At 39.4% G+C, this 24,912-nt stretch overlaps 1 protein-coding gene across 1 annotated transcript in view; it reads left to right on the forward strand.

The window, feature by feature from the left end:
* Window positions 1-12,066, forward strand: part of INSC (INSC spindle orientation adaptor protein) — a 125,005-nt gene extending 112,939 nt beyond the window's left edge. The window contains exons 10-12 of the mRNA XM_030562620.1: window positions 7,577-7,732; window positions 8,469-8,545; window positions 11,924-12,066. Coding sequence (XP_030418480.1) covers window positions 7,577-7,732; window positions 8,469-8,545; window positions 11,924-12,052 — 362 coding nt within the window. The 3' untranslated portion in view covers window positions 12,053-12,066. The remainder of the gene's footprint in view (window positions 1-7,576; window positions 7,733-8,468; window positions 8,546-11,923) is intronic.
* The last annotated feature ends 12,846 nt before the right edge of the window (window positions 12,067-24,912 follow it).

Genomic DNA, 24,912 nt, shown 5'->3' on the forward strand with positions numbered 1-24,912 from the left:
ATAGCCATTTAATTATATTTTTGGCAAAACTTAGTTATTTGGGAAGTGTGCATTTTAGATTTGAATCTGACCAACAGGGAGGAATTGATTGCAAATCTGAAGGTGGAAGGCAGTTTGAGTGAAAGTCATCATGAAATGATAGGATTTCATTATTCTAAAGAAAGCGCAGCAGAATAAGGACAATGGATTTCAAAAAAAGCAGACTAACAAACTGAGAACTGGTAGGTAAGGTCCCATGGAAAGAAAATTTAAGGGATAAAGATAGGTACCATATACTTAGTGGGGAAGGAAAGTTACTAAGTGATATCAAAAAGACTTACGGGGTTTTGCTTCAGTCTCCACTAAAAATTGTGACTAGATACTCCAGTGCAATTAATGTTAAGAAAAATGGGGAAGGAACGTAAGCCAAAATGAGGAAAGAACAAGGTTAAAGACTTTTTATATAAGTTGTATACATTCAAGTCAGGCCCTGATGAAATGAAGTGGTTAGGATACTTAAAGAACTAGCTGGAGCAGTCTCAAAAAAAAAACAACAAAAAACGAAAAACTAATGTTCCTGAAAACTCCTGGAGGATGGGTGAGGTCCCAGAGGACTGGAGAAAGGCAAAACTTAGGGCCTGCCTTTAAAAAGAGGAACAAAGAGGACCCAGGGAATTAGATCAGTCTGCCTAACTTTGATTCTTGGAAAGATACTAGAACAACTTATTAAACAATCAAGTTGTATGCGCCTAGAGGATTATAGTGTTGTAAGAAATAGCCAGCATAGATTTGTCAAGGACAAATCATTCCACACCAACTTAATTTCCTTCTATGACTGGTTTACTGGCCTAGAGATAGGGTGGATGCAGTAGATTTGATATCTCTTGATTTTAAGTAAGGCTTTTGACAGTCCCCATGACATTTTCTCATAAGCAAACTAAGGAAATGTGGTCTAGAGGAAATTACTATAAGATAGATGCACAACTGGTGGAAAGACTTCTCAAAAAGTAGTTAATGGTTTGCCGTCAAACTGGGAGGGATATCTATTGGGGTGCAACAGGGATCAATCTTGTGTCCAGTACTAGTCAATATTTTCATTAATGACTTGGATAATGGAATGGAGAATATGCTTATAAAAATTGTAGAAGACACCAAGCTGAGAGTGGTTGCAAATACTTTGGAAGACAGAATTAGAATTCAAAGCAACCTTGAAAATTGGAGAATTGGTCTGAATTTAACAAGAAGAAGTTTAACAAAGTGCTTCCATTAAAAAGGAAAAAAATCAAATGCCCAATTACAAGATGGGAATAGACTAGGCAGTATTACTGTTGAAAAGGATCTGGGGCATTGGTGGATCACAAATTGAATGAGTCGAAAATGTGTTGCAGTTGCAAAAAAGCTCATATCATTCTGAGGTGTATTGTATTTAAGACACAGAAGGTAATTGTCCTGCTAAGGCCTCTGCAGGAGTACTGTGTCCAGTTCTGGGAATTACACTTCAGGAAAGATGTGGGCAAATGGGCAGAGTCAATAAGTATGATGAATGGTTTAGAAAACCTGACAGATGAGGAAAGGTTTAAAAAACCAAGAACAAGGTATTATAGGAGACTGTAAGGGCAGGAGAACAGTCCTGTGGATAAGGGAATAGCAGATCTAACTGATTTTAGGGAGGCACCTGGTAGCAGCTCTATAATTACGATTATATGGTCTTAAAATGGGGCATAAATTCCTGTTGATCTCTAAAAGTAGATGGCTAGTCAGTGACGTTTCACACAGCTTTTTCTGTCCCATGAAGCTTTGTTTGGTTTTGCACAATATGTTTTTAATAGAAAGGGTTTGAATTTAAGTTGTGGCTGAAACATTTATTTAGCAGACCTACTTTTTCAGTGTTGACCAATACTCTTAAAATCATTTTTTGTTTACACAAAACTTTGTAGAAGTGGATTCTGAGGAGAAATGATGCAGTGGTCTGTTTACTAAATATAATTAGATTTAGGGTAATTTTTAGTCATTACTCATGTTATAGCTGAAAGTGTTAAGCACACAGACCTGACTGATGGAGGACTGGCACAAACTAACCTGGATTCAATAGGGTCCATGGACACATAAGAGGCTTAGGTTTTCATTTCCTTACTTTTGTGTGTTTGTGTCAGGTATGTGTGTGTGTGTGTGTGTGAGAGAGAGAGAGAGAGAGAGAGAGCGCATGAAGTAAAGCTGCCTTACAAGGAGATTTTCTTGTATTTGATTACACTATATATTAGGCAAAAGTCTGTGTAGGGTCATGCTGTGTGTAAGTTCATGTATTTTCAATTAGGCATTATAGAGGAGCGGACTCACCCCTGCGGTGCCTCCTGCTGGTGACTTCTGGGAATTAGCTTGTTCCAGCTCCGGAGCACTCTCTGCAGGCTGGTGATCCACCTGTCCTCTGGCCCCCATGTCCCTCCCTGGATCCCTGTGTCCTTTTTACCTGGGGTGCTGCCCCTTGGCAGTAACCCCTCAGTCTTAGAGTCTTCCCTCCCCAGGGAACCCCCACTCATTATTCCCACCTCACCTCAGTATAAGGCTACTGCCAGTCATTGTCTAGCCTCACGCTCTGGAGCAGACTGCAGTATCAACCTACTCATCACTGGCAAGGTTGGATTTGGACCTGCTGCTTTGGCCTACCCCTGGACTGCCCTCTGCAACCCCCAGTACTTGTTGGCCTTATGCTAGGCCACAGCCTGGGGCTTTCTAGGCTGGAGCTCCTCTAACTTTCCTCAGCCCTGCACCACTCAGGTACCCTGTCTCTAGCTCCCTGTAGCCAGGCCCTTCTCCTTCTACAGGCAGAGGGAGACTTGTAGAACTGATAAATGAAACTGTTTTTAATTGTTCACTTTATTAATGTAACTTCTGTTCACTATTCACTATACTTGCCTACACTGTAACTTCTGTTCCATATTGTAATTCAAACTCCATTTTAAAACACTCACTCCATTTTATAAAAGCTTCCTCCAACCTTCATTTCGGCAAACCCTGCTGTAATCTTATTAGTTTAGTTTACATGTGTGAATGAGGTATGCATGGGTGATAGAATCAACCTCCAGCCCCAGCCTGTCCTGATGAGATAAGTTCAAATACCAACGGCTGAAGACCTAGACAACAGCCCTAAACAAAGTAAGAAGCATCCACGCTAAAAAGAAAAGGACAACAGAACAACAGAGGGAAGATCAAAGCCAGGTCCCAGGCTGACAGTCACGCCTGCAATTGACGGGTGATCAAGCAAACCCAGAGGCGGCGTGACACAGCAAGACCTAGGAACTTTGAATCCAAACTAAACTCCTATAAAAAAGGAAGGGTGAGATGAGAAACTTTGGGTAACGTTCTGCTATCAACATCAAGGAGCATCGGTGCGCGCCCGACAGAGACCCGGCTCCTCCTCGTGCTCAGCTTTCCTGGCCAGTTAGCTGCCACGAGCTCCGATCCCAAGCTGCAAACTCAAACTGCAATCAGGACTGGTAACTATCCAGCAGCTGCAGAACATTTTGGGGTGTGTGTGTGTGTGTGTGTGTGTGTGTGTGTAAGCATTAAGGTATTTGCTAATAGTTACGGATTAATAATAAATGTGGTATCATTGTCTTGACCCCTAAAACGATCCTGTGTAAGTTTGTGGGACAACAGACTCTTGAGCTCCTGGCTCCCAGCCTCTTTATACAGGCCAGCTGTGGCCTAACTGAGGCGTGGCCCAGCTGCAGCCACTTCCCAATCAGCCCAGCTTAGCAGCTCCCAGCCACAACCTTCCCCCACGGCTGTTTTAAGCCCTTCAGGGCAGGAGCAGGATAACCACCCTGCTATAGGCATAATCTAAACAGTTTGTTGTTACAGATTCATCTTGATCTATAATACATCCACTATTCCAGTCTACTCCTTGTAGGATCAAATCCTACAAGGTGCTGAGTCCTCTGAGAAGTGATGAGCACTCTCCACTGCCACTGAAGACATTTGGTCTGATTCTCTTCTCACTCAGATTGGTGTAAATCAGGAGGAACTTTATGGAAGTCAGTGGAGTTACTCCGATGCCAAATGAGTGAGAGAGGAGAATCAAGCCCAGTTGGAGTGGAGGGCACCTTACAGGATAAGGTCCTTGCTGAATTGATGCTGCAGGTTTCAATAAATTGTGCAGCAGTTTGGGGATGTGCATGAACATCCACTATAGTCTAAATTGAGACCACACATGTTCACTTCATTTGTGCTGAATAAACCTTATTTGGACCCAGACGCAGAGCATTAAAATGTTTATGTATTAGCACATGGTGCCATCTAGCACTCCCTCTTAGCCAGTGAGAAGATGCACGTAAGTGATCATATTAGTCCTGGCACATGTCCATGTAAAACTTAGACTTAATTAACCAAAGTGTGTTTGTGGTACAATAAAGTCTGCATATTTCCCTCTTATTGGAAGCTCAGACCAAGGCAGCTGCCTCTAGGGTTGTGAAAAGGGATGAGATCCAACTTATGCATAATAGTTTCCTGTGTCTGTGTAATATGGTAACAATTAGCAGTTGGTTAGAAACCAGAGATACTGATGAGAGAAGAGTTTTTGGAATTGGAAGATCTTGGTTGGGCTCTCTTCTCAACTTTGGTTTCTAGCTCTGATTCTTTTGCTAATTGGAAGCAATTAATATTTTTGTTAATTATGTGAATGTTCTAACAAAAATATAAAAATAAAATACTACCATAATATTAAATTACAGATATATGTACAATAAATACATAGACAGAAGTGTACAGATGGTTGACATTTTAAATGAAATCCTGGCTCTATTAAACAAATGGGAGTTCAGTTGCAATGGCATTTAATTGGAGTGGAAAAGGGGCTTCATATCCCCTTTAACATGTTTTTGGCATAGTATCTATCTATCTATCTATCTACCCTTCTCTTCTGTTTTGGTACTGAAAGGGTAGGTTTTGTGAATGATATAATTTTAATAATCTGGCTGTTGCTCTCATCTCTTAATCATTATGTCCTGTTTTAAAAGGAATCATGATACCTGTAAGACTTATACTTAGGGTGTTTTGCCATAGATATACTGGCAGTGTGATATTTTTTGTTTTAGTTATAGATAACTATGTTACTAGTGCCCCAGTGGGTGCTCCCCTGTAATCTAGTTCATGAGAAGTCTAGGGGCTGCAAGGAATCTTTTTTTCCCTTCTTACTGTGTGGATGTGTCCAGAGAGCTGATGGATCATCAAAACTTCTAATTGAGTACAGTAGCTGCTTCATTACTGTTTTGATTGTATTATTGTTACAGATATTTACAGGGTGGCCATCAGTGTAGTATCAAGGCACACATTATACTAGCTACGCACAGGGGTGGCTTTATGTATTTTGTCGCCCCAAGCATAGCAGGCAGGCTGCCTTCGGCGGCACACCTGCGGGAGGTCCCTGGTCCCGCGGATTCGGCGGCATGCCTGCGGGAGGTCTGCCAAAGCTGCGGGACCAGCGGACCCTCCGCAGGCATGTCGCCGAAGGCAACCTGCCTGCTGCCCTCATGGCGACCAGCAGAATGCCCCCCATGGCTTGCTGCCCCCAAAGCACCAGGACAGAGGAATCTCGCTTAGCTGGTGGTATGATTTCTGTTGGTGGTGTGCATGGATAAGGCTATGAACCTGCTTCCTATGCACTAGCCAACGGAGTTACCTGGACATGGTACTGTGTGCACACCACCCTAGTAACAGAATATAGCATGAACTTGCAGCAATCGCAGTGCAACAGGGAACACTGTGCAGCCCAAAGCCTGCAAAATTGGGTAATGACTTAAAGTGACAACCTTGCCCTGTATGCGTGCATGTATACATATGCACATGTGTGCCCCAACTAGTCAAAAAGTGACTAGTAAATCTATGATCAACTTGAAACACCTTAAAGGAGCCTAATCTTTAGAGGAGAGCACAGAGGAGCTGCCTCCTAATCTGAGCATCTCCTCCCTGCACAAGACATTGGTTGAGATGTTGATAAGAGGTTTGTGTTTTGCCATCAGACCACCAAGCTAGAGGTGATGAGCCTATGACCTCACTACATCCTTTCCCATGGTATTAGGCCGGCAAACTGGAAATCCTGAGTCAGTATCCTCAGTGTCCTCTGCAATAACATTAGTCTAACAAGGTAAAGATACTGAACCAGACACCTCACAGCAGCCTATGCCATGACTACATTGGCAGAATTTAACATTTAATATCTATTTTAATTTTTTTTTTACTTTTGTTCTGGTTTTTTTTTTTTTTTTTTTTTTACAGTTGCAGGAAATTAAAGCAGAAGTGGGGTTCGGGTTAGGAGAGTACTGACGGAAGGGTTGTTGGGGGTTCCCAGCACTGACAGCAGGGCTGCAGAGCGTCTGACATCTGTTCCCTGCAGGCACAAGGCGTGGGGAAGACTTGTTCTGGTAGAGCAGAGATCCCCCGGCATTCCCAGCTGGTGAAAGAATGGAGCTGAGAGAGCAGGGATGCTGAGGAATGCCTGCAGTGCCACAGGGCAAGTGACACCCAGTCTCTGCAGGCTCATGGTGCAGGAGGGAAGTTGCACTCCCTTTGACTGTTACAGAGAGATTATTTTTTTAGTCCATTTCAGTGTGTCAGCTGAAACTGACGTTTACCAATATTTATCAATTTAAATTGAATCTTCCCAAAACTAGCCATGGCCACAGACCAGCAGATTAGATGTGCTGACCCAATAACTTCACAAAACCCTGAGCCTTCACAGAAACCTAACAAGCTAATGTTGCTGAGCCATAAGCACTGAGGCCTGGCAAAGTAAAGGTACTTAGCTAGTAATTTCACAAAGGCTTTGAGCTTAACATTGGTCAGTGGGTGAGCTAATAACATCATAGAGGCTTTTAACTTGACACTAGCCCAGCAAAATAGATTTGATTAGTGGACATTTAAAATAATGGTAAATATTGTTATGTTATAACAATTGGAAACCAAGGCACATATCTTGGAGTTTTTTTGGATGAAAAAACTGAAGCATAAAATTTTACTGAGAATGCAACAAGCCCCAAAGAGTCTAAAACATAAGATGAATATCTTCCTTCACATCCACCTCTTTGTCATTGAAGTCCATGGGAAACATACAAATGTATTTGAATTGAGAATGACGATTAAATTGAAACATTAAAAAGGTGTTTTCAAACATATGAGCTGGAAAGGAAGTTACATACATGTTAGTACATGTTACATGTTATATGTTACCTGAAAGATCTTCTAATGTACGTCAGGCCCCTGCATATAGGTTTATCTCAAATAAGAAGTTAAATGTAAGTAAGAACTAAAAGCCTTGCAGTGGATTTTGAGACAGATATGATAGGTCAGTCTAAAATCCAGACATCAGTCTGTACTAGAACAATCTGGAGAGAAGAGGGGGAAATGTGAATGTATTTGCTGGTTCCCTATGTTTTCTAGTTTTCTGTAGACAACATATGTTTTTGCGCAGATACGGATTGTGCCTATATTTTGCAGTTGTGCATCATTATTCAGGCAAAGCTTGCTTTGCTTTTAAACTTTCTTGTATAGAAGTTTTTGTTTTCTGGGAGAGATACTAACAGCAACTTTCACTTCTTTGTAGGAGTTCAGCTTTTAATGGAAATGCTCTTTGAAAGATCATCTTCTGGGAATTCAGCAGAAGTCACCGCTTGTGAGCGAGTTCAGCAGAAATCTGCAGTTACTCTGGCACGGCTGAGCCGAGATCCTGAAGTGGCACATGCAGCCATAAAACTCAGCTGTAAGAATTTAATGCTGACCTAGTGGGAGACCGTAAAATATGGAGAGAATGACTTCCTGCTGATACTAGGGCAGCAGAGGCTCTTGCTGGTTTAGCTAGGAGAGCTCTCTTATATCACTTGTTAATGGTTGCTCTCTACAGACCACAAGGTTCCCTGCAAAGTCTGTCCTGACAGTGGATATGGAGAATGTGCTAAGTGAATATGTGGCTAATTTTTCGGTGAAAACTGGGTGCAGCTTCCTCCTACACATAGCTAGGGATGGAGGGGATACAGAGCTTTTACAGTGACTAGCTGAGCTGTGACACTTGAAGATGCAGCATCTACTCTCTCCTCAACTTAAAACCTCACACACATGTGACTAGTAGGATCCTCCAGCAAAGAGACACAGCAGGGACCAGATTTTTCAAATTTAAAAATTGAGGGAAAAACATGTTTGTTTTGGAGGAGTTGGGGGATGATGGATAGGAAGGATTTTTTTTAGGTCAGCTCTATTCATTGTAAAAGAGCAGTAGAGGGTGAAAACAATATATTTGTTTATGCTTTGCCGTTATCTAACTGTGGCAATTTTAAATTGCACAGCTCATTCTAATGCATGTGTGGAGATTCCTTCTACACCTCTTGTAGAGCAGTTGGGAATGAATACAACTAAAGAATCCATCAGGCTGATTTTTGGTGTAAAATGGTGTGTTTTCGATAACAAACATTGTTTATCTCCATTCTTTTCTACACTTTTAGGTATTCCTCGCCTTATAGAACTCTGCAGATCACCCGCTGAAAGAAATAACAGTGATTCTGTTCTAGTGGCTTGTCTGGTAGGTGCACTTAAGCCATCCTTTATCTCTCCTGAAAAATGCAGAAACCCCCTTCGTTTCAATGGGATTTCAGTGTGTGTAAGTAACCCAAGTTTGTTGTAAATTACATGTCAGACTCATCCCCTTCCCATCTTGGGCCCAGTGCTGAGTACCTTAATTCCCATAAAAATCAAGATTTGCACACTATGATGGCGTGTATGATCACTTCAAGGCCTCCTGCTCGAGGCCCCACAGTCCACACCCCACCCCAGGAAAGGAAAAATGAAGGTGGGTTGTCTAGGGCTGTCTAGAAAGGCTGCAGAGAAGCTGTCAATCAGAGCCTAGCAGGCTCAAATAAAAGGAACTGTATGGCTTGCACAGGTCAGTTCCTGGCTGGGACCAGCAGGGTGAGGAAGGGAGCTCTGCTCTGGCCAGAGGAGCAGGATGGGCTGACTTACTGTCCCTAGGAATGAGAGGACCTGGAAGAGTTGGCTAGCAGATTTGTGTCATCGTCATCCTCAGTGAAGTTACAGTCATGACCTATTTCATGCCACTCTGGGAGTTGGTTGATTCTAACTGTACTTTAAAACTCATCCAATGGCTTCTAACTTCCTCCACTGACAGGTCACTGACAGTCAGGCATTGGAATAGGACATGATGCAAAAACAATGCTTTTTCCTGGCTCTGACTTCCTTTGGCTAGAGTTGAAACTTTCATCATAAGTGGAGCTGGTAGCTAAGCCTATAGTCAAGGTTGCCTGACACTTTCCATCATAAGACCTGTTTTCAGGTGTTTATAACTTAGCTAAAGTTTAACCATTTGGGAGGAGCCTGAAGGGTTGGAAAATTGATACTGATTGGGCAAAGAGACTGTAAGTGGGATGAGGCGTCCCAGGGGTTTGAGAGACAGGACTGGCACAAGGGCAGGCTGGAGAGGATGTGGACACAATGGATCAGGCTTGTGAGGAAGAGAGGCAGAAGGCTCTGTATGAACTAGAGTACATTCCTTTCCATCACCAGGAATTGAACCCAAGATTCCTGAGTCTGAACCTTCCTCTGCTGCTGACAATGTCCATTAAATCCACAAAATGTGTCTTGTCCCCCACTAGTCACTTGTATACATAAAGGATGACAACTTGCTACTGCTATTAGTGACTTTATTCGCTCAAGTGCCAGAAGTCTAGGCGGTGGATCTAAAGGATTGAACTCTGTTGCTGATGCCTCTAGGGGCCAGTATGATTCCACTTGATGTAATTTCTGTATTTTCAGTTTGCTTTTTTAAAAATCCAGAGAATCACACACAAAAAATATGCTTAAAGAACGTTTAAGGTTGCAAAGTTAAGTACTTAAAAGTTAGGAAATGCCAAAATTTAAAGTTGCATGTACAATCTTAAACAGCACCCTGGTGTGCAGGCATTATGATATGGTTTTTAATTACATGATCATGCACTATTTTTTCTACCCCTTTTGAGTGCTTGACTTGGCAACTTTAACTTTTCTTTAATATAGTTTTTGTGTATAATAGATATTGCTGGACCTCCTTACTGCCATTGATTCTGTAGGGTGCTGCTTACGACCTGTCAGGAGAAGGAGAAGCCAGCACTATGTTAGCTTCATTCATTCCTCTAAGATAGATCAGAATGAATCCTGACATACGTCTCCTCATATTGAATGTCACAGGGTTCAATACCATCAGTTCTCTTCTTCAGTAATTATGAAGCCAGAATGTGTACTGTCAAAGTGCAGAATAAGACTCTTGCCATGGGGGCAGAGCACCGTCAGTGAGTAAACATGACTATGGAATGCCTTAGAGGACAAGAGCAGACGGAGTTCCAACTAGACCATGTTCACATCTAAATGCAAGGACTGGTTCTTCAATAAGGCTTTGTCATGCTTCCTGGGTTACCCATGGTTGTGAGGCACCTTTCTATCACCTGACTTTAGTGTGAGGAAGCCTTGTCTATGCCTGCTGGGGGTCAGCTCCCCAGTCCCAATGGCCATTCTGCCTATTAGAGATAGGCACACTCCGACCCCTGAGCCTGCTGAGGGTTTCTCTGGAGTGCCCTGCCCCTGGTCCCATGGATACTCACAGTAGTCACAGTTTGCCTCAGCTCGCCACTCCACTTAACACACACCATTTAGATATGGTTATAGTGCAAACAAGTAGAAGTTTATTAACTAAGGATAGAGATTCAAGTGACAGCAAGGACAAATATTAAAATACAGTTACATATAAAACAAACCCTAATATGCATTCTAAAACCTAGAATTAAGTAGGCACTTTTTTCTCATGTAGAGAAATCTCTCCCAAAGTCCTTTGTGTCTTACAGCCAAATTGGCTGTGACCTCCATTCATAAGACAAACATGCTGTTAGCTTATACCTCAGTGAAAGATCCAGGGTGTATTTCTGCACATCCTGATACACCACAACAATCCATTGTATTTACTCATAAAGAGGATCCCCTCATGCTTTTTATTTCATCCTACCAGTTTCCTCTCTTGAAGATTTCACAATCTCTTGGTGAGCATTTGGCTCACTATGCAAACAGTAATCCAGTGTGAGACATACAATCAGAAGTGAGGTAAGCTGGCATGGTCCAGTATGGCATATCGGTAAGAAAGTGGCAACGGGTACACAGTTGATGTTAAAGCAATATACCGGCAGAGCCGCTGACATGGGGTGTGTGCCGGGGAAATGGGCAGCTATCCCGGGCCCCAGGCCCTTTAAATCACTGCAGGAGCCCTGGATGGCCTGGGCTAGGCAGTGCTGAAGGGCTGGCTGGGGGAGTCTGGCCCCAGTCCCGCCCTTTCTGCCTGAGGCCCTGCCCCTTCCAGGGCCCCAGAGCCGCCCACCTCACCTTGCCCAGGACCCCAGCCGATCTGCGCACCAGTAAGTCCTTTAAATTGCTTTCACCCCTGCATACAATGCCCAATATATACAAGACCAGAGAGAGAAGTGTGTGTTACCTTCTACTTGAAAGAAACCTGTCTGAGACATGTCAACTCCTGGTTATCAGCCTTAAGAACATAATATTCAGTACAGTCTCACAACTCCTTAAATATCTATACATATATTTCACAAAATTATTGATGCTCAGTGGGCTACTGGCCGTCAATAGGGAGGGGAAACAAAGGCATAGAAAGTGAAATGACTTGCCAAAGATCACACAACAGGTCATGCACTCAGTGTAATGCATTCAAAAGAACAGTTTCATAATCACATTGAGAGAGAGATTTAAGTGGATGAGTGGACAGTTCAGTCTAGTACATAGGCCATATGTTGACCCTGTGCACGGGGGTCAGTTTCAAGTATTGACCATTATCGGTAGGCACTGTATGTTATGGACTTAAAGTGAAGAATTTACTAATCCTTAATTGTGCTGTCATTGTTTCTGACAGGCAGCCTTACGAAGACTAGCAGTTATGAGTCCTGATGGCCTTGAGGATTCAGATTTCCAGCAGTTGGTAAAGCCTAGACTTGTGGATTCCTTTTTGCTCTGCACAAATATGGAAGAGAGCTTTGTATAAATGACTAAATATAGCCTCCGAAAGCAATCGAACTAACACACGCAGAATGATGTAGTTCTAAAAATATTATTTTTGTGATTAATTTATTTAAAAACTATTAAAGTCTTGTATGTAGAGGAAAAGAATCAGAAAAAGCAATCTTGTATCAGTGGTTTGAGCAAGTAATCCTTCCCCCTCGCTCTTTTTTTTCTGCAATACTTATGGACATGTCAACAGAAAAGAAAATTATTATTGTTATAACTGTTGTCATTTTAGATTTGGGATCAGATTTTCTTCTTGATTACACTGGTGCATCATGATAACTAGGGAGAATTTTGTCGCTTGATTTTAAATGTTCTGACATTTTATCACTATTTCTTTGTAATTACAGTACTGTTAAGTTGCCCAAAAGATTTATTAGCTTAATGCACTCATGTTACAAAAATTGATGCTTAAAAATGCAAAAATAAACTTGAATACAATAGAAACAGTACTATCTGGGCACAAAATTCTCAAGTCTCCATTGAGTTATGCTGATTTGCTGATACGTTGAAGATTTGGTCCTATTTTTTTAATAAACAGAACTGTGGAAATATCTGCACAGGATTAGATACTGAAGGTATGTAAGAAATCAAATAGCCACATTTTCAAGGCTGAATTCTGAGATTTTTTGAGAAGTGGTTTAGGCTGTCTAAAAATATGGTCCTTTACAGGATATATAGTTACAGGTAATTCTTTTCTATTTTTTAATTATATGAAATTAAAAAATCCTGGAAAATGCTAGTTTGTAAAAATATGTATAAAAATATACCTGATTCTGTACAAAATGTTTAGATATCTGCAAATAACTTAGCATGTCACACAAGGAAAATGGATTTGCATTCCATAGTTGTACATGAATTCCTGTAGTGCATAAGCCCCGGACATATTTTTAAGTGATTCAAGCCAATACTTGTTTGAAAGTATGTGTGCATATATTTTAAAAAACAGGTAAACAAATTATAACTCTGACTGAACCCTGAGTTATTCTGTTTACATAGAGAATTTTTTCAACCAAAATGTTTGAACTTTGAAATTTTTCATTCAGCAATGTCATGGGAGTCTTTTTGCTTCTATGTCTCTCTGTAACTCAGGAAGATTTGTGTTTGACATTTTGTAGTTGTTTGTGAATACTGCTCTGAATAACTTGTGGTAGGCAACTCTCTGGTGCTAGTATCCCCCCCTGCCCTCTCCCCCCTCAAAAAAAAGGTAAAGAGAAACCCTACCTAACCCTACTTCCTGAATTTACCTCACAGAAGTGTTATGAGGCTTAATCCATTACTATTTGTTTAGTGTTTCAATATTTGAATGAAAGGCACTGTGAAAGTGCTAAATTGTCATCTTCCCAGTTTTCATGAAAGATGCTTCCATCTTTTATCCTATGTATGACAAAGTCCAGCTCACTTCCAGATGTGTAGTAGTGTAGAAGAAGTTTCTTTGCTGACATCTTCTTGCTGATGTCTTAGGTCAACCATGCATTTATCCTGGATAAGGGTTAACATACCTTTTATAAATATTAGCACATGTGCAGTGACCGCTGCTTTAAGCAACCACTCAAAGTTCAGACAAAAATCAGATGCTTTACAGAGATGCTTTTCTTATATGAGTGGAGATTAATTCTACTTAGTATACCATGACTATTTTGAGGCAGCCCTTTAAGATGTGACCTTGCACTGTAAGGATTGGTCTTTCGTAAAGGTTTCATTGTATTATACCAATGACTCTGACACTTTCCTCACTAAAAGCAAATACATATTTGAACTGACACATTAAATGGTGAAATCATCACTGAGGATGTAAACCATTTAACTGAATAGCAACACATAGGGTAATAGAGTTTACTACAGGATCCTATTAAGATATTGTTATAATTTATCCTTATAATCCAAAATTGCATATAAAGGGCCATATTCTGCTCTGTTCCACCGATGTAAGCCTCACTTCTTTGGCTCTGGCTAATGCCAATTACTCTGTATTTGCATTCATGTAGCTAATAGTAGAATTTGTCCCATAACGTGTTCAAGTCAACAGCTGCATTCAAAAATGGATAGGTACAAACTGCATGCCATCATTCTACTGACAAACATGTAACATCCAAGAGAGGACAGAATTCACTAGTACATCTTATGCCTGTGTAATGCCAAAGAGATGTTTATATAAGCACCAAAAATAGCTATCAATAAAAATTAAGTAAATCCATTTCTTATGTGCACGAACACCACTTTGCGCTACTTTGTCAGTAGGTACAAGTGGAATTTAGTTTGCCAGAATCACATGAAATAGAACTGAGTGAATAACTAATTTTTTTTTTTTTGGTCATCTGTGTGGCAGTTCTGAAAAATTGATTTCAGGTTGACCCAAACCAAAAATTTTACAAAATTGAATTGAGTTAAAAAAATAAAATTTTGTTTCAGATTAAACAAAATTTTTTTTACCTAAAAGAAAATATTTGTTTTTAATTTGAGCTTTCTAAAATGTTTGTTTTTTCATGAAATTGAATTAAATGTCAAAGCAAACTTGTTTTGAATTGAAAAACTGAAACATTTAATTTCAAAGATGTCAATAAAAATATTATTTTTTCCAGATTTTTATGTGTGTGACTGGAATAATTTGGTGAGTTTAACACAAATTTGACTCTGGGAACCTGTATGTCTACACTGCTATTTTATAGCCCTGCAGTCTGAGCCCAGCAAGCCCGAGTCAGCTGACATGGGCCAGCTGTAGGTATTTTGTTGCAGTGTACTCCCAGTATCGCACAGGCTGAAGAGTGCTTTGGAGTACATCCAACTCTTTGGAAGCGCAACTAGTCAGTAAGAGCGTATAGAAGGAATACAAATACTTCAGCGCTGACTCAGGGAGAGCAGAAATAATAGTAAAGGTGCCATGGTGAACCAGGACATGTTTATAGTAGGGCATAGTACAAAGGGAGAAAATCCATAGAAAAGCACAGCCAAACAACCCTTTACACCAGCCACATATTGGATCACAAGTAATGTATTGATTCCCAATACAAACTTAGTCAACAGCCCTCAAGACTGTGTACAGCAGAAAACAGGGCAGGGTGGAGATGGAAAGAAGTGTGGGGGCGGGGCCTGGGGCAGAGCTGGGTTCAAGCACCCATGGGGCCTGGAGGAAGCTGGCGGCTGTGGTTTTTACTAAATTGTGTTCCATTTTTTTTGTTTTATTTTTTGGAAACCAAAACCCCAAACATTTGAAGACAAAACAAAATGAAAACTGTCATTTTCAATTGACCAGTTAGACACAATATTTTTTTGTTTTGTATTTTTAGCCGAAAAGAAACAAAATGGCATTTAAATTTTTAAATTAAACATTTTCATTTAGGACATTGATTCTAAAAAAACCCCTTTTGTTTTGCCTTTCCAATTTTAAATCAGAATTGTATGCAATGTAGTTGTAGCCCTGTTGGTCTTGTCTGTCTTACCAACACAAGTTGGTCCAGTAAAAGATATTATCTCACCCCTCTTGTTTCTTAAATAAGAATTGACAGTTTCCAATTAAAACATTTCAGTTTTAATGAAACCATAGTTCTTAACAGGAAAATTTTGTGCACGAAAATTGTTACCAGCTCTAAAATATATGTATTCAACCGCACTGAAGTCAAGGAGCTGCAGTGGGCTACACAGGGCAGAATTTAGCTCAGTTACTTTGGAATCTGACAGCTACGCTTGCGAAAAAAAATTTCTCTTCATTTCATTTCTCAGAACTGTTTTTTAAATTGTATGTTTTTGAAATGTTGGACAAATGGGCTGTGAACTGCAAGCTTCTTTGTAAGTTGTTTAACAGACCTTATGACTTTGGACTATGAACTGAATAGTTGTATTGAAAATTATATTTAGTTCAAGTATTTACAGATATTTTGGTTCAGACATTTATTCACAGAATAAAAATTTATACTTCAATGTATTGTGTGTCTATTACATTAAACATTATTTACAGTGAAGGTTACTGGTCTGACATTATTTGTTTCAAAAAATGACTTTAGGTACAAAGAACAAGATCTATATTTATAAATCCACCTATTGACCTATTCTGGGTTTTGCACAGCTAGTAGCTGATTCTAACTCCCCTTCACAACAGTAGAAAGTATAAAAAAGACTGTATATTATAAGCAAAAAATTAAACCACTGATGATGTGTTGGGTTTTTAACCAGAAACTCTAAATGTCTCCAGGAACTTAGAAAAGTTAAAGGAATGGATAAGCTAAGGCAGATGCTCAATAAGAGCATGTCCCATGGTCAGAAACCAACATACCAAAAGCCTAATCACCCACTACCTAAAGGCACAATTTGTGGCATATAGAAAAGACAGAAATTCTTCAGGACTTGGTTCAAAGGGGAACTCCATTGCCAGCTTGAAATCTTAGGGCAGGTCTATATGGTGTCTGTCTTTGACTTTCTTAGCAGATTGTCACTAACCAAGATGTAATGGATCAGCATGTTGCATGGAAATCCTTTTGAAGTCAAGTTATGAGAACAATACATCTATAGCAGAGGACTTGTATGATGGGATGTAACAGGCCTTCATAGCCCCCTGCTGCAGTCTTACTACACCCTGCCCCAGGAAAAGTGCAGTGAAGGTGGGTCCTCCATGCCTGCCTAGAAAGCACAGAAGCAGCCAATCAGAGCCCAGCAGGCTCAGATAAAAGGAGTTGCAGGGCTTTAGTAGGTCAGTTCCTACTGGTAATTTAGTGGTTTTTTCCCTTCATTGAAACTTTTCACTGGAAAATAAAAATTTCCCAACCCACTAGACTTAGGACAGATTGAAGTTTGTATTGGCAGCCATTGCTGAAAAATATTTTAACTATTGGAAAGCATCTTCTCTTGAGAAAGATCTCTACGTACTTTACAGACTATCCAGAACTGCTCTGAAATGCAGCCTGTCTTGGGGATGAAGTTAGCCAGGGCACATCAGTGTGTGTGCAGTGAGAGTGTTTCTTCAAGATAATCTTAGCATCTTTATTTTCTTTACTCTTTAGGGTTTCCATCTAATTAAAGACAGACTGAGGAGATGCTGGTAAAGGCATTCATCATCCCAAATAAAGGGAGAAAGAAGCTGAACAGTTGGCTGTAGTTGTGTATGTTCACTTGAGAACTGAAGGAATTCACTATCTGAGGTACATGCACATCATGTCATTATTAAGCAAATGTTGATCAAACCTGAAATACCTAAGGCAACCAATCAAACCCTGCAAACAGATTGTGTGAAAATTCAAATTTGTCTGTTTTATACTGTAAGGTCTCAAGAACAAGGGTTGGCTCTTGCTGTGTTTGGACAGTGCCTAGTACACTGAGACCCTAATGTTTGCGACCTCTCAGGGCTGATGTAGTAAAAGGAATGTTAACCATGTGAAAGAATCAGCATTTTCTTTGTCTCTTTAATATTACATGGTATAGTTCCTGAAAACATTCTTGCAACCTTCACCATATCTTGTGTTCATGTATGGTGAATGCTTACTAATTTTACATGGTTTTATCTTAGATTACTGCCTATTCTGTTGTGGTATATTTTCAATAGCAGTGTTCATGAAGTAAGAATAATTAAATGTAAAGTGTACTCCATAAATAAATTTGTTGTATGCTAGCTTATTAGGGAGCCATTTTTAATCAGACAGTACTTCTGTTACCTATCTCACAGAACTGGAAAGGACCCTGAAAGGTCATCAAGTCCAGCCCCTTGCCTTCACTAGCAGGACCAAGTACTGATTTTAACCCAGATCCCTAAGTGGCACCTCAAGGGTTGAACTCATAAGCCTGGGTTAAGCAGGCCAGTGCTTAAACCACTGAGCTATACCTCCCCCCAATACAGCACCTAAGGCTTTTATACAAAAACAGTTAATACTAGCCAAGACTCAATTGGAGGTGTGAACTTCTAAATGCATCAGATACCTTAATGCACACGAAAGAGGTTTGTACTCAGACTGGGACATCCTTTAAGTCAGATGTCCTAAAAAGACTCTTTCTATAGTAAGTTCCACAGCTCCTGTATTAGCTATATTATTTATTGAGAGAGAGAGACAGAGACAGATGCTTCTTATCTTGTTCCTTCACTTATTTCCCTTATATTTTCCCTTGATCCTCTTGCTGTGATGGTTTTGTAATGGGCTTGTTAAATTGTATCATTTGATGCCTTTTCTTTTTGCACATAAATACTCTTTTCCTTTTCTGGTAACAATTTTTGTAGAAACCTACTACATTCTGTACAGGTGATATGGCTTAGAGATTGCCCCTTATTAAATAGCTCCTGAAGCCCTACAAAGTCCCACTTAAGCTTTCAAAACACATTGGGACTAACCTGGTCCATAGGCTTGTGCTGGGCCAGGGCACAGGGATGAATTTTAATCCATGATTACATTATAGCACCTTTAAGGAGACTTAGTGGAAGCTAGAAAATCAGGATTACTGAATAATACTCCATAAATATCTTATTTTTATAACTAGTATGGCTCTCTTTCATTTCAACATATCTAATTGGAACAGACACATGTCTCACCAGATTTAGTTTGGTACATAAATGCCCTTTTTATTCCTTACCTGATTGTTCTTGCTGTTGTCAATCAGTAATTGTGAATTATCAGTGAAATGTTCAATGGTTCATAAACTCATGGTACATTAACTGTGCGTTACATATTAACTGTGAAGCCAGAACATTTGTACTGCAGTCATGGAGAGCTGAAGAAGAGACATGAAATGTTAATACACTATGAATTCTTGATGACTAAGGGAGGGGAGAGGAGTCACCAATGTAAAGGGAGTTAGAGTTCTTGCTGTATGAATGAAAAGCCCCTTTACCAATTTTTGGTGACTCAGTATTTTACTGTATATTTGTCAAGTAGTGAATATGAAGAGTTCCCCATTCAATGATGATCTGTTTAGATTGTAAACTCCTAGGGGAAGGACTGTTTTTGTTTGTTCAGTATTTAGTCAGGTCCTGGTGCTTCTAGGCACTACAATACTACTACTACTACTACTAATTTATGATAATAGGGGAAGAAAGATGGAGACCCTCATAATCCACTGAAGGTGGGAATGAGAGAAGAGTAATAGGTCCATGTAATAGGTCCAAGTCTAGCAGGATCCTAGAGCATGGAGTGTGGGGATCAGCCCTGATGCTGAGGCCTGTAGGATTATGTCAGAGAAAACTGATTGTTATGCAAATATTGTTACTAGAACTGGTACAAACAAAGTAGTTTTGCAAAATAAATTGAAATGTAAAAGTTGCTTTCCTTCTGAAGGGTTCTATATTGATTTTTGTGTTTGTTCTTACTGAAAAACTTTTGAGGAGTTTGTCACTTAATTCCACTCCCCTGCCAATCAAAAGTATTGGCATTATTGAAATTGTTCCTTCGCTTATTTCCCTCACATTATTAAAATTGTTGTTCAAATTCTAAGTTTATCAAAACTGAGTTTTGATAAGATTTTGGGGTCACTTTTTGGACAACTTGTTTTTTAAAGGCACAACATTTTTCACAAATTGAAAAAATTTCAACAATGCTGACAATTTTTCAAGATAAAATTGTTTTCAAAAAGAATTTTTTTTCGGAGAAACATTTTGTTTGGCATATTTCAACCAGCTCTACTTATTGCCATACAAAAGCTATTTTAATATAGCTGTAAATTATAACTTAGAATATTAAAATAAACTCAGATCATAACTCCTATTTAGTAATACTGAATATAAAACAGATAGGCATAGGAATAATCAAGAGATAAAAGTTTATTTAGAAAAAGCAGTTTAACATTATTTGATCATTAGCTTGCTTTATAATGTCTTGCAGCATACAAATGAATAGCATTGACTCTTCGCCTATTGGCATGAATGGATAAGTTATGTATTTTAACTGTAGTTCTGAGGCTACATTTTCAAATGTATTGTACTTATTTTTTGTGGATGAATTTCTATTTGCCTGGAACTAGAAAAAAGAAAATTGATGAAGGGAAATAAAACTTTTTGAAGTATAAAATATTACTGCTAATAAATTCAGCTACAGCAATCATCTCATTTTAGGGCCTAGTGATTTTTCATTAGAGGAAGAAACAAATCCATGACAACTATCCTCGTGGAGTCACACTTTCAGAGACCACTCCACTGTTCTGTGAATCTTGGAAGCCCCAGTGATGAGGTCAGCAGAGATTAAAAGATTTTTCTCTCACTTCAAATACTTGCCACACTGTAATTTGGCATTTTCTAATTAGTTATATTCCAAAACAGTTATTTGTGCTTTTTTATCCAGGGTCCAGACTCCAGGGTGTCAGTTATCAAGGCAAAATTCTTACATGCTTTTTGACTCATAATAATAAAGTTAACAGAAGTCCTGTCTTTTTAATTTAGAGCAGCCATGTAGTTGTGCTCTCTACAAACTGAAGGTCTGTTTTTATGCTGTGGCCAAGTGCCAGTGTATATATGGAATAAAAGCAAGTGGTTAAGTCTCACCTACAGAGATTTGTCTTTTTGAATAACCAATGAAGCATGCTTCACTTGGGATGATCTTTGGCTCTCAGTGTGTTTACTTGGTGACTGTCTTCCTTCAAGTGTCCTGTGGACTTTTTAAGTTTCTCCAAAAACTTCTTGAGAGCTGCCTTCTCCCTATCCACATCAGCACAGCGGAGAGCTGCAGCCCTCTGGATAATTTTGATTTTATCAACACTCCTCTTCTCTTCCCCACGATTTGCAACTCTTGCCCACTGAAGAGCCATTGTGTCTTCAATCTTTTTTAGAGGCATCTTCTTTACCTTTAGCTTAATCATGCTGGACTCTCTTAAAATCCACAAAACCACAATCAAGCGAGCCACAGAATTGATACTTTTCCTCTTTTAGGTACTGTGAGTTATTAACTTTCTTTGAACGTTATTGCAGCTTCTGTCTTGGAAGGCTTAAAGTTAATAATTAACCAATTTTCTCAGAGCAGATTGTTCTTATTGTTCCCCTGTTGTGCCATCCTTGTAGCTGATTTAATAAACCATCAGATAGGTTTTTACTTGAACTACTTTTAATTTAAAGCCTAACTTTCTGAAAATAATATGTAATTTGAAGAAATTGAAACTGAACAGATTTTTTTTTAAGAATTAAAAAGCACTAAAAGGAATCATATTAAGGCCATCTCCATGTCACATTTTTTATTTTAAGATTGTTCTTTTTTTGTAACGAATTTAGTGTAGCTATTATTCAACCTGATGTTAACTGTGACTGTCGTATTACGAATACCAGTGATAATATTGTTATGAGCTTAGTTCAGCCTTAGTATGGGTTGAGTTGAAACCTCATTGTAACTGATGTGTGACTGCACCTTTCACTTAGCATTGCTGTAAGAGACAGTTAAGGGGCGACCGACGCCTAAAACAAGGCATAATGGAGTCTACTCAGAAACTAGCCACATGTAGGTGGACGGTTCAGCTGGATATCGTTCTGGCCAGAAAGGTGGGTATGTCTGCATGTGTGTGGAAAAAGAGAAGCAGGGGCTGCAGACAAGATGCACAGAGACACTAAGAGCAGAGAAAGAAAATGAAGCAGCAGGTTGTAAAGCACAGTGCGACCTTGGGAGAAGCCTAAAAAAAGATGCTGAGTCAGAGGTGCTGGCTGAAAGAAGCTTGGGCCTCAGGAGCTAAGAAACTTCTCCTTTTGCTCCTGTGGTTGCAGAAGCAGGGCTTTGTATATTCCTTGTAAATGAACAAGATTGCATCAAACAAAAAATGCCTGGCACCACTATCAATTTCTACTTCGAACCACAACAACCCCAATACCCCAATTTTGAGTAGCTGCTCAAGTTTAAAAAGGGGTAACAATATATTAGTCTGTAAACCCTTTGTGATTTCAGAGAGAGATTAAGCCACACGGTGGTTTTAACCCCCTCCAGCGAAACAACCAAACAAAAACCTTCAAAAAATATTCTGGTTAGGAATGCACCAGAAACTCCGGACATTGGTTAAAATTATTCCAAGAGCCAATTTTTGATATGTTTTATAACATTGTGAGGTAGAGCTTTAGTACTCTGTGGACTGCTTTTAAAAATGCTTTTTGGGTGTCCAATCTGACACATCTTTAAAGAGGCCTGATGTTCACATACTGCGCACTCATCACTTCCTGAATTTCAAGCCTGCTTATGGTGTCAGGTTAGGCACCCAAGATCACTTGTCACTTTTGAAAATGTAGGCCTGTTAGTTTGATTTTGTTTAAGATGTCTTCAATGAGATGCTTCATTAAGGAAGTGGGAGAAAGTTTGTCAATAATTGAATGTTAAATAGGAATATTTTCAGAAAATTAAAGGGCAAAAAATGATTAAATATTCCTCCTGAAGAGCTATGAATCCAAACTCATCGTACTACTTAGATTGAAAGTAACTACAAACCAACTACGAACAAAGAAGAAACAGATCTCTTTCCTTGTCCAAATGGAGAAATGCAAAAAAGTAGTTTCCCTCCAATTAATGCTGTTTGTTTAAACTGGCTTTCTTAAATTCTCTCAATTTGCATAATCTAAAAACAGTTTTGTTTAGTTTTTTTGTTGTGTTTTTTTCCATCTAGTTCTCACCGCCATCCCTACTTTACCTTCTATGGTACCTATTTTAGTAAAAACTACAGGGTTGTGGATCCAAGCATTTTCCATCCACCATTTTCCAAAATAAAACACTTATTCTTGGAACAGCTCTGCTGTCATTCATCAAAATGCAAACCTGCTATTTTCTGACTCAAAGGCAAGACAAGAGCAACTACATGGGGATTTAACAGTGGTTTTGCACTTCTGAGCATATGGGTTGTTGTAATATCCTAAACTGCTACCTGCAGTTCAGCCTTATGAAAAAGGTCACATTTCAAATAGAAACAGTTTCTCCAGTAAAGGGAGATCTTTTTTAAAATGGTGTTTTTCTAGATATGAGAATGTCAGGTGAAACAGACTGCAAACTTGATAGTCTAACTTATGTTCAGAATTGGAACTGTTTGGCTGTCAATCAGCATTAAGGTGAGAAGGTCTGACATGACAGTTTTCTGAGTTGTATTAATAGGTTTTAATGCCGCATGTTACCGTGTCCTGACATACCTGCATTGTGTTCCTGGTTTGCTCAGCTGACAGGTTTCTATCAATCTATCCATCTTATTTAGCTTACCTGGTGCAGATTTATCATGAAACAGAGAACAAATTTTTTCTTACTAAGATATCCATGAGAGTATGCACATTCATGTCTATTCACTACTGATTGTTTGCATGCCTCAAACCTACTTTTACTGCAGACCTTAAAGACCTTAAAATGCATTCCTAATATGTATACAAAGATGCTATGTTCATTTTCAGTTAATGCTTTTCAGACTCAAACACTTTGCTGGATCAGGCTAGAGTACTGAGCCCCTTGCAGATCAAACCCTGTGTAACATGAGCAACAACCTACTTGCACAAATAAAGGGTTAGATCCTTAGCTGGTATAAATCACATTGATTCTTGGTGCTACAACAGCCTACACAAATTGAGGATCTGGTTAAAAACCTATAATGTATGGTAAAAGATTTAGAATACATAGTACTAAAATCTTTCCCAGGCAATATCACATGATATCCCATTAGTAGTTACAGTAAAACTGTCTTTTCAAAAATGTATTCCATAATGATCGTGGCAATTCTTGCTTTCAATTGGAAAATATAAAGAACACTTAGCCCACGTCCAGACTAACCCGCGGCATCGGCGGGTTAAAATCGATTGCTAGGGGATCGATATATCGCGTCTAGTCTGGACGCGATGCATCGATCCCCGAGTGCGCTTACATCGATTCCGGAACTCCATCAACCCGAACGGAGTTCTGGAATCGACACGGAGAGCCGCAGACATCTATGCCGCGCCGTCCAGACGGGTGAGTACCTCGATTTTAGAAATTCGACTTCAGCTACATTATTCACGTAGCTGAAGTTGCGTATCTAAAATCGATTTTAATACCCTAGTCTGGACGTGGCCTTACATTAGGAATGGGAATTAGCCTGAATAACACGCTAATTATTTACACTGCTATATTTGGAGTCTGTTAAGGTTGTTAGTAGCATTTTTCTTGGGTTTGGTAGCTATCATGGGGCCCTTTTTTCATCCTTTCTGAACCAAAGCATAAATGTAGACCATTTTTGAAAGTAAATGAAAGTAACAATTGTGATTTTATAAAGAACCACAAGAGGGGGGAGAATGAACATAAATGAAAGGGCTCGACTTGAAGGAACACGAGGATTTATAACAAAATGAACAACTGTTAGATTTAAAACAATATTGTACTGGAGTATGGTGTTACTACATCAAACAATATTTGTTTGTGGAATGAAGACATTCAAAGTAGTGGGGAGATCCCACTCCTTTGTGTGCTGTTTGTTCAGAATCATGCCTCTCTGAGGTCAATGGACAAACGACATTTCCTGTTTGCAAAATAACATGACAATCTATTAATCTCTTGCCTTACTGCCTTGATCTGAGAAAAATGTTAATTATTTGACAAAAATAGAGATCCATATGACCTGAATAATCACTGAAAAAACCTCACACTCTGCTTTGAAATTATTTTTTCCTGTTATGTAAAAGAGCTTTCTGCCTCTAATAATCTGGGGATTTCTTTCTGGTGTATTGATACCAGGAAAACTAAATAAGACTTCACTGAAGCTGACTTGGAGTATGACAGACAGTAAAATTCCTAGTCCTTTATACAATGGTTCTGACCTTTGTAAGAACCCCCTGACCCTGTATCTCTTCCACCTCACCTTAGGAATTGCCACTTCTCTGTTTTCCTGCCCACTCTCTCTTTGTTTCTGTCCCCATTACTTTTTCTCTTCATGCTTTATTTTACTTTTTATGCTTTCCATTTT

Source organism: Gopherus evgoodei, chromosome 4 (assembly GCF_007399415.2).
Source record: "Gopherus evgoodei ecotype Sinaloan lineage chromosome 4, rGopEvg1_v1.p, whole genome shotgun sequence".
NCBI classification, from domain to species: domain Eukaryota; kingdom Metazoa; phylum Chordata; order Testudines; family Testudinidae; genus Gopherus; species Gopherus evgoodei.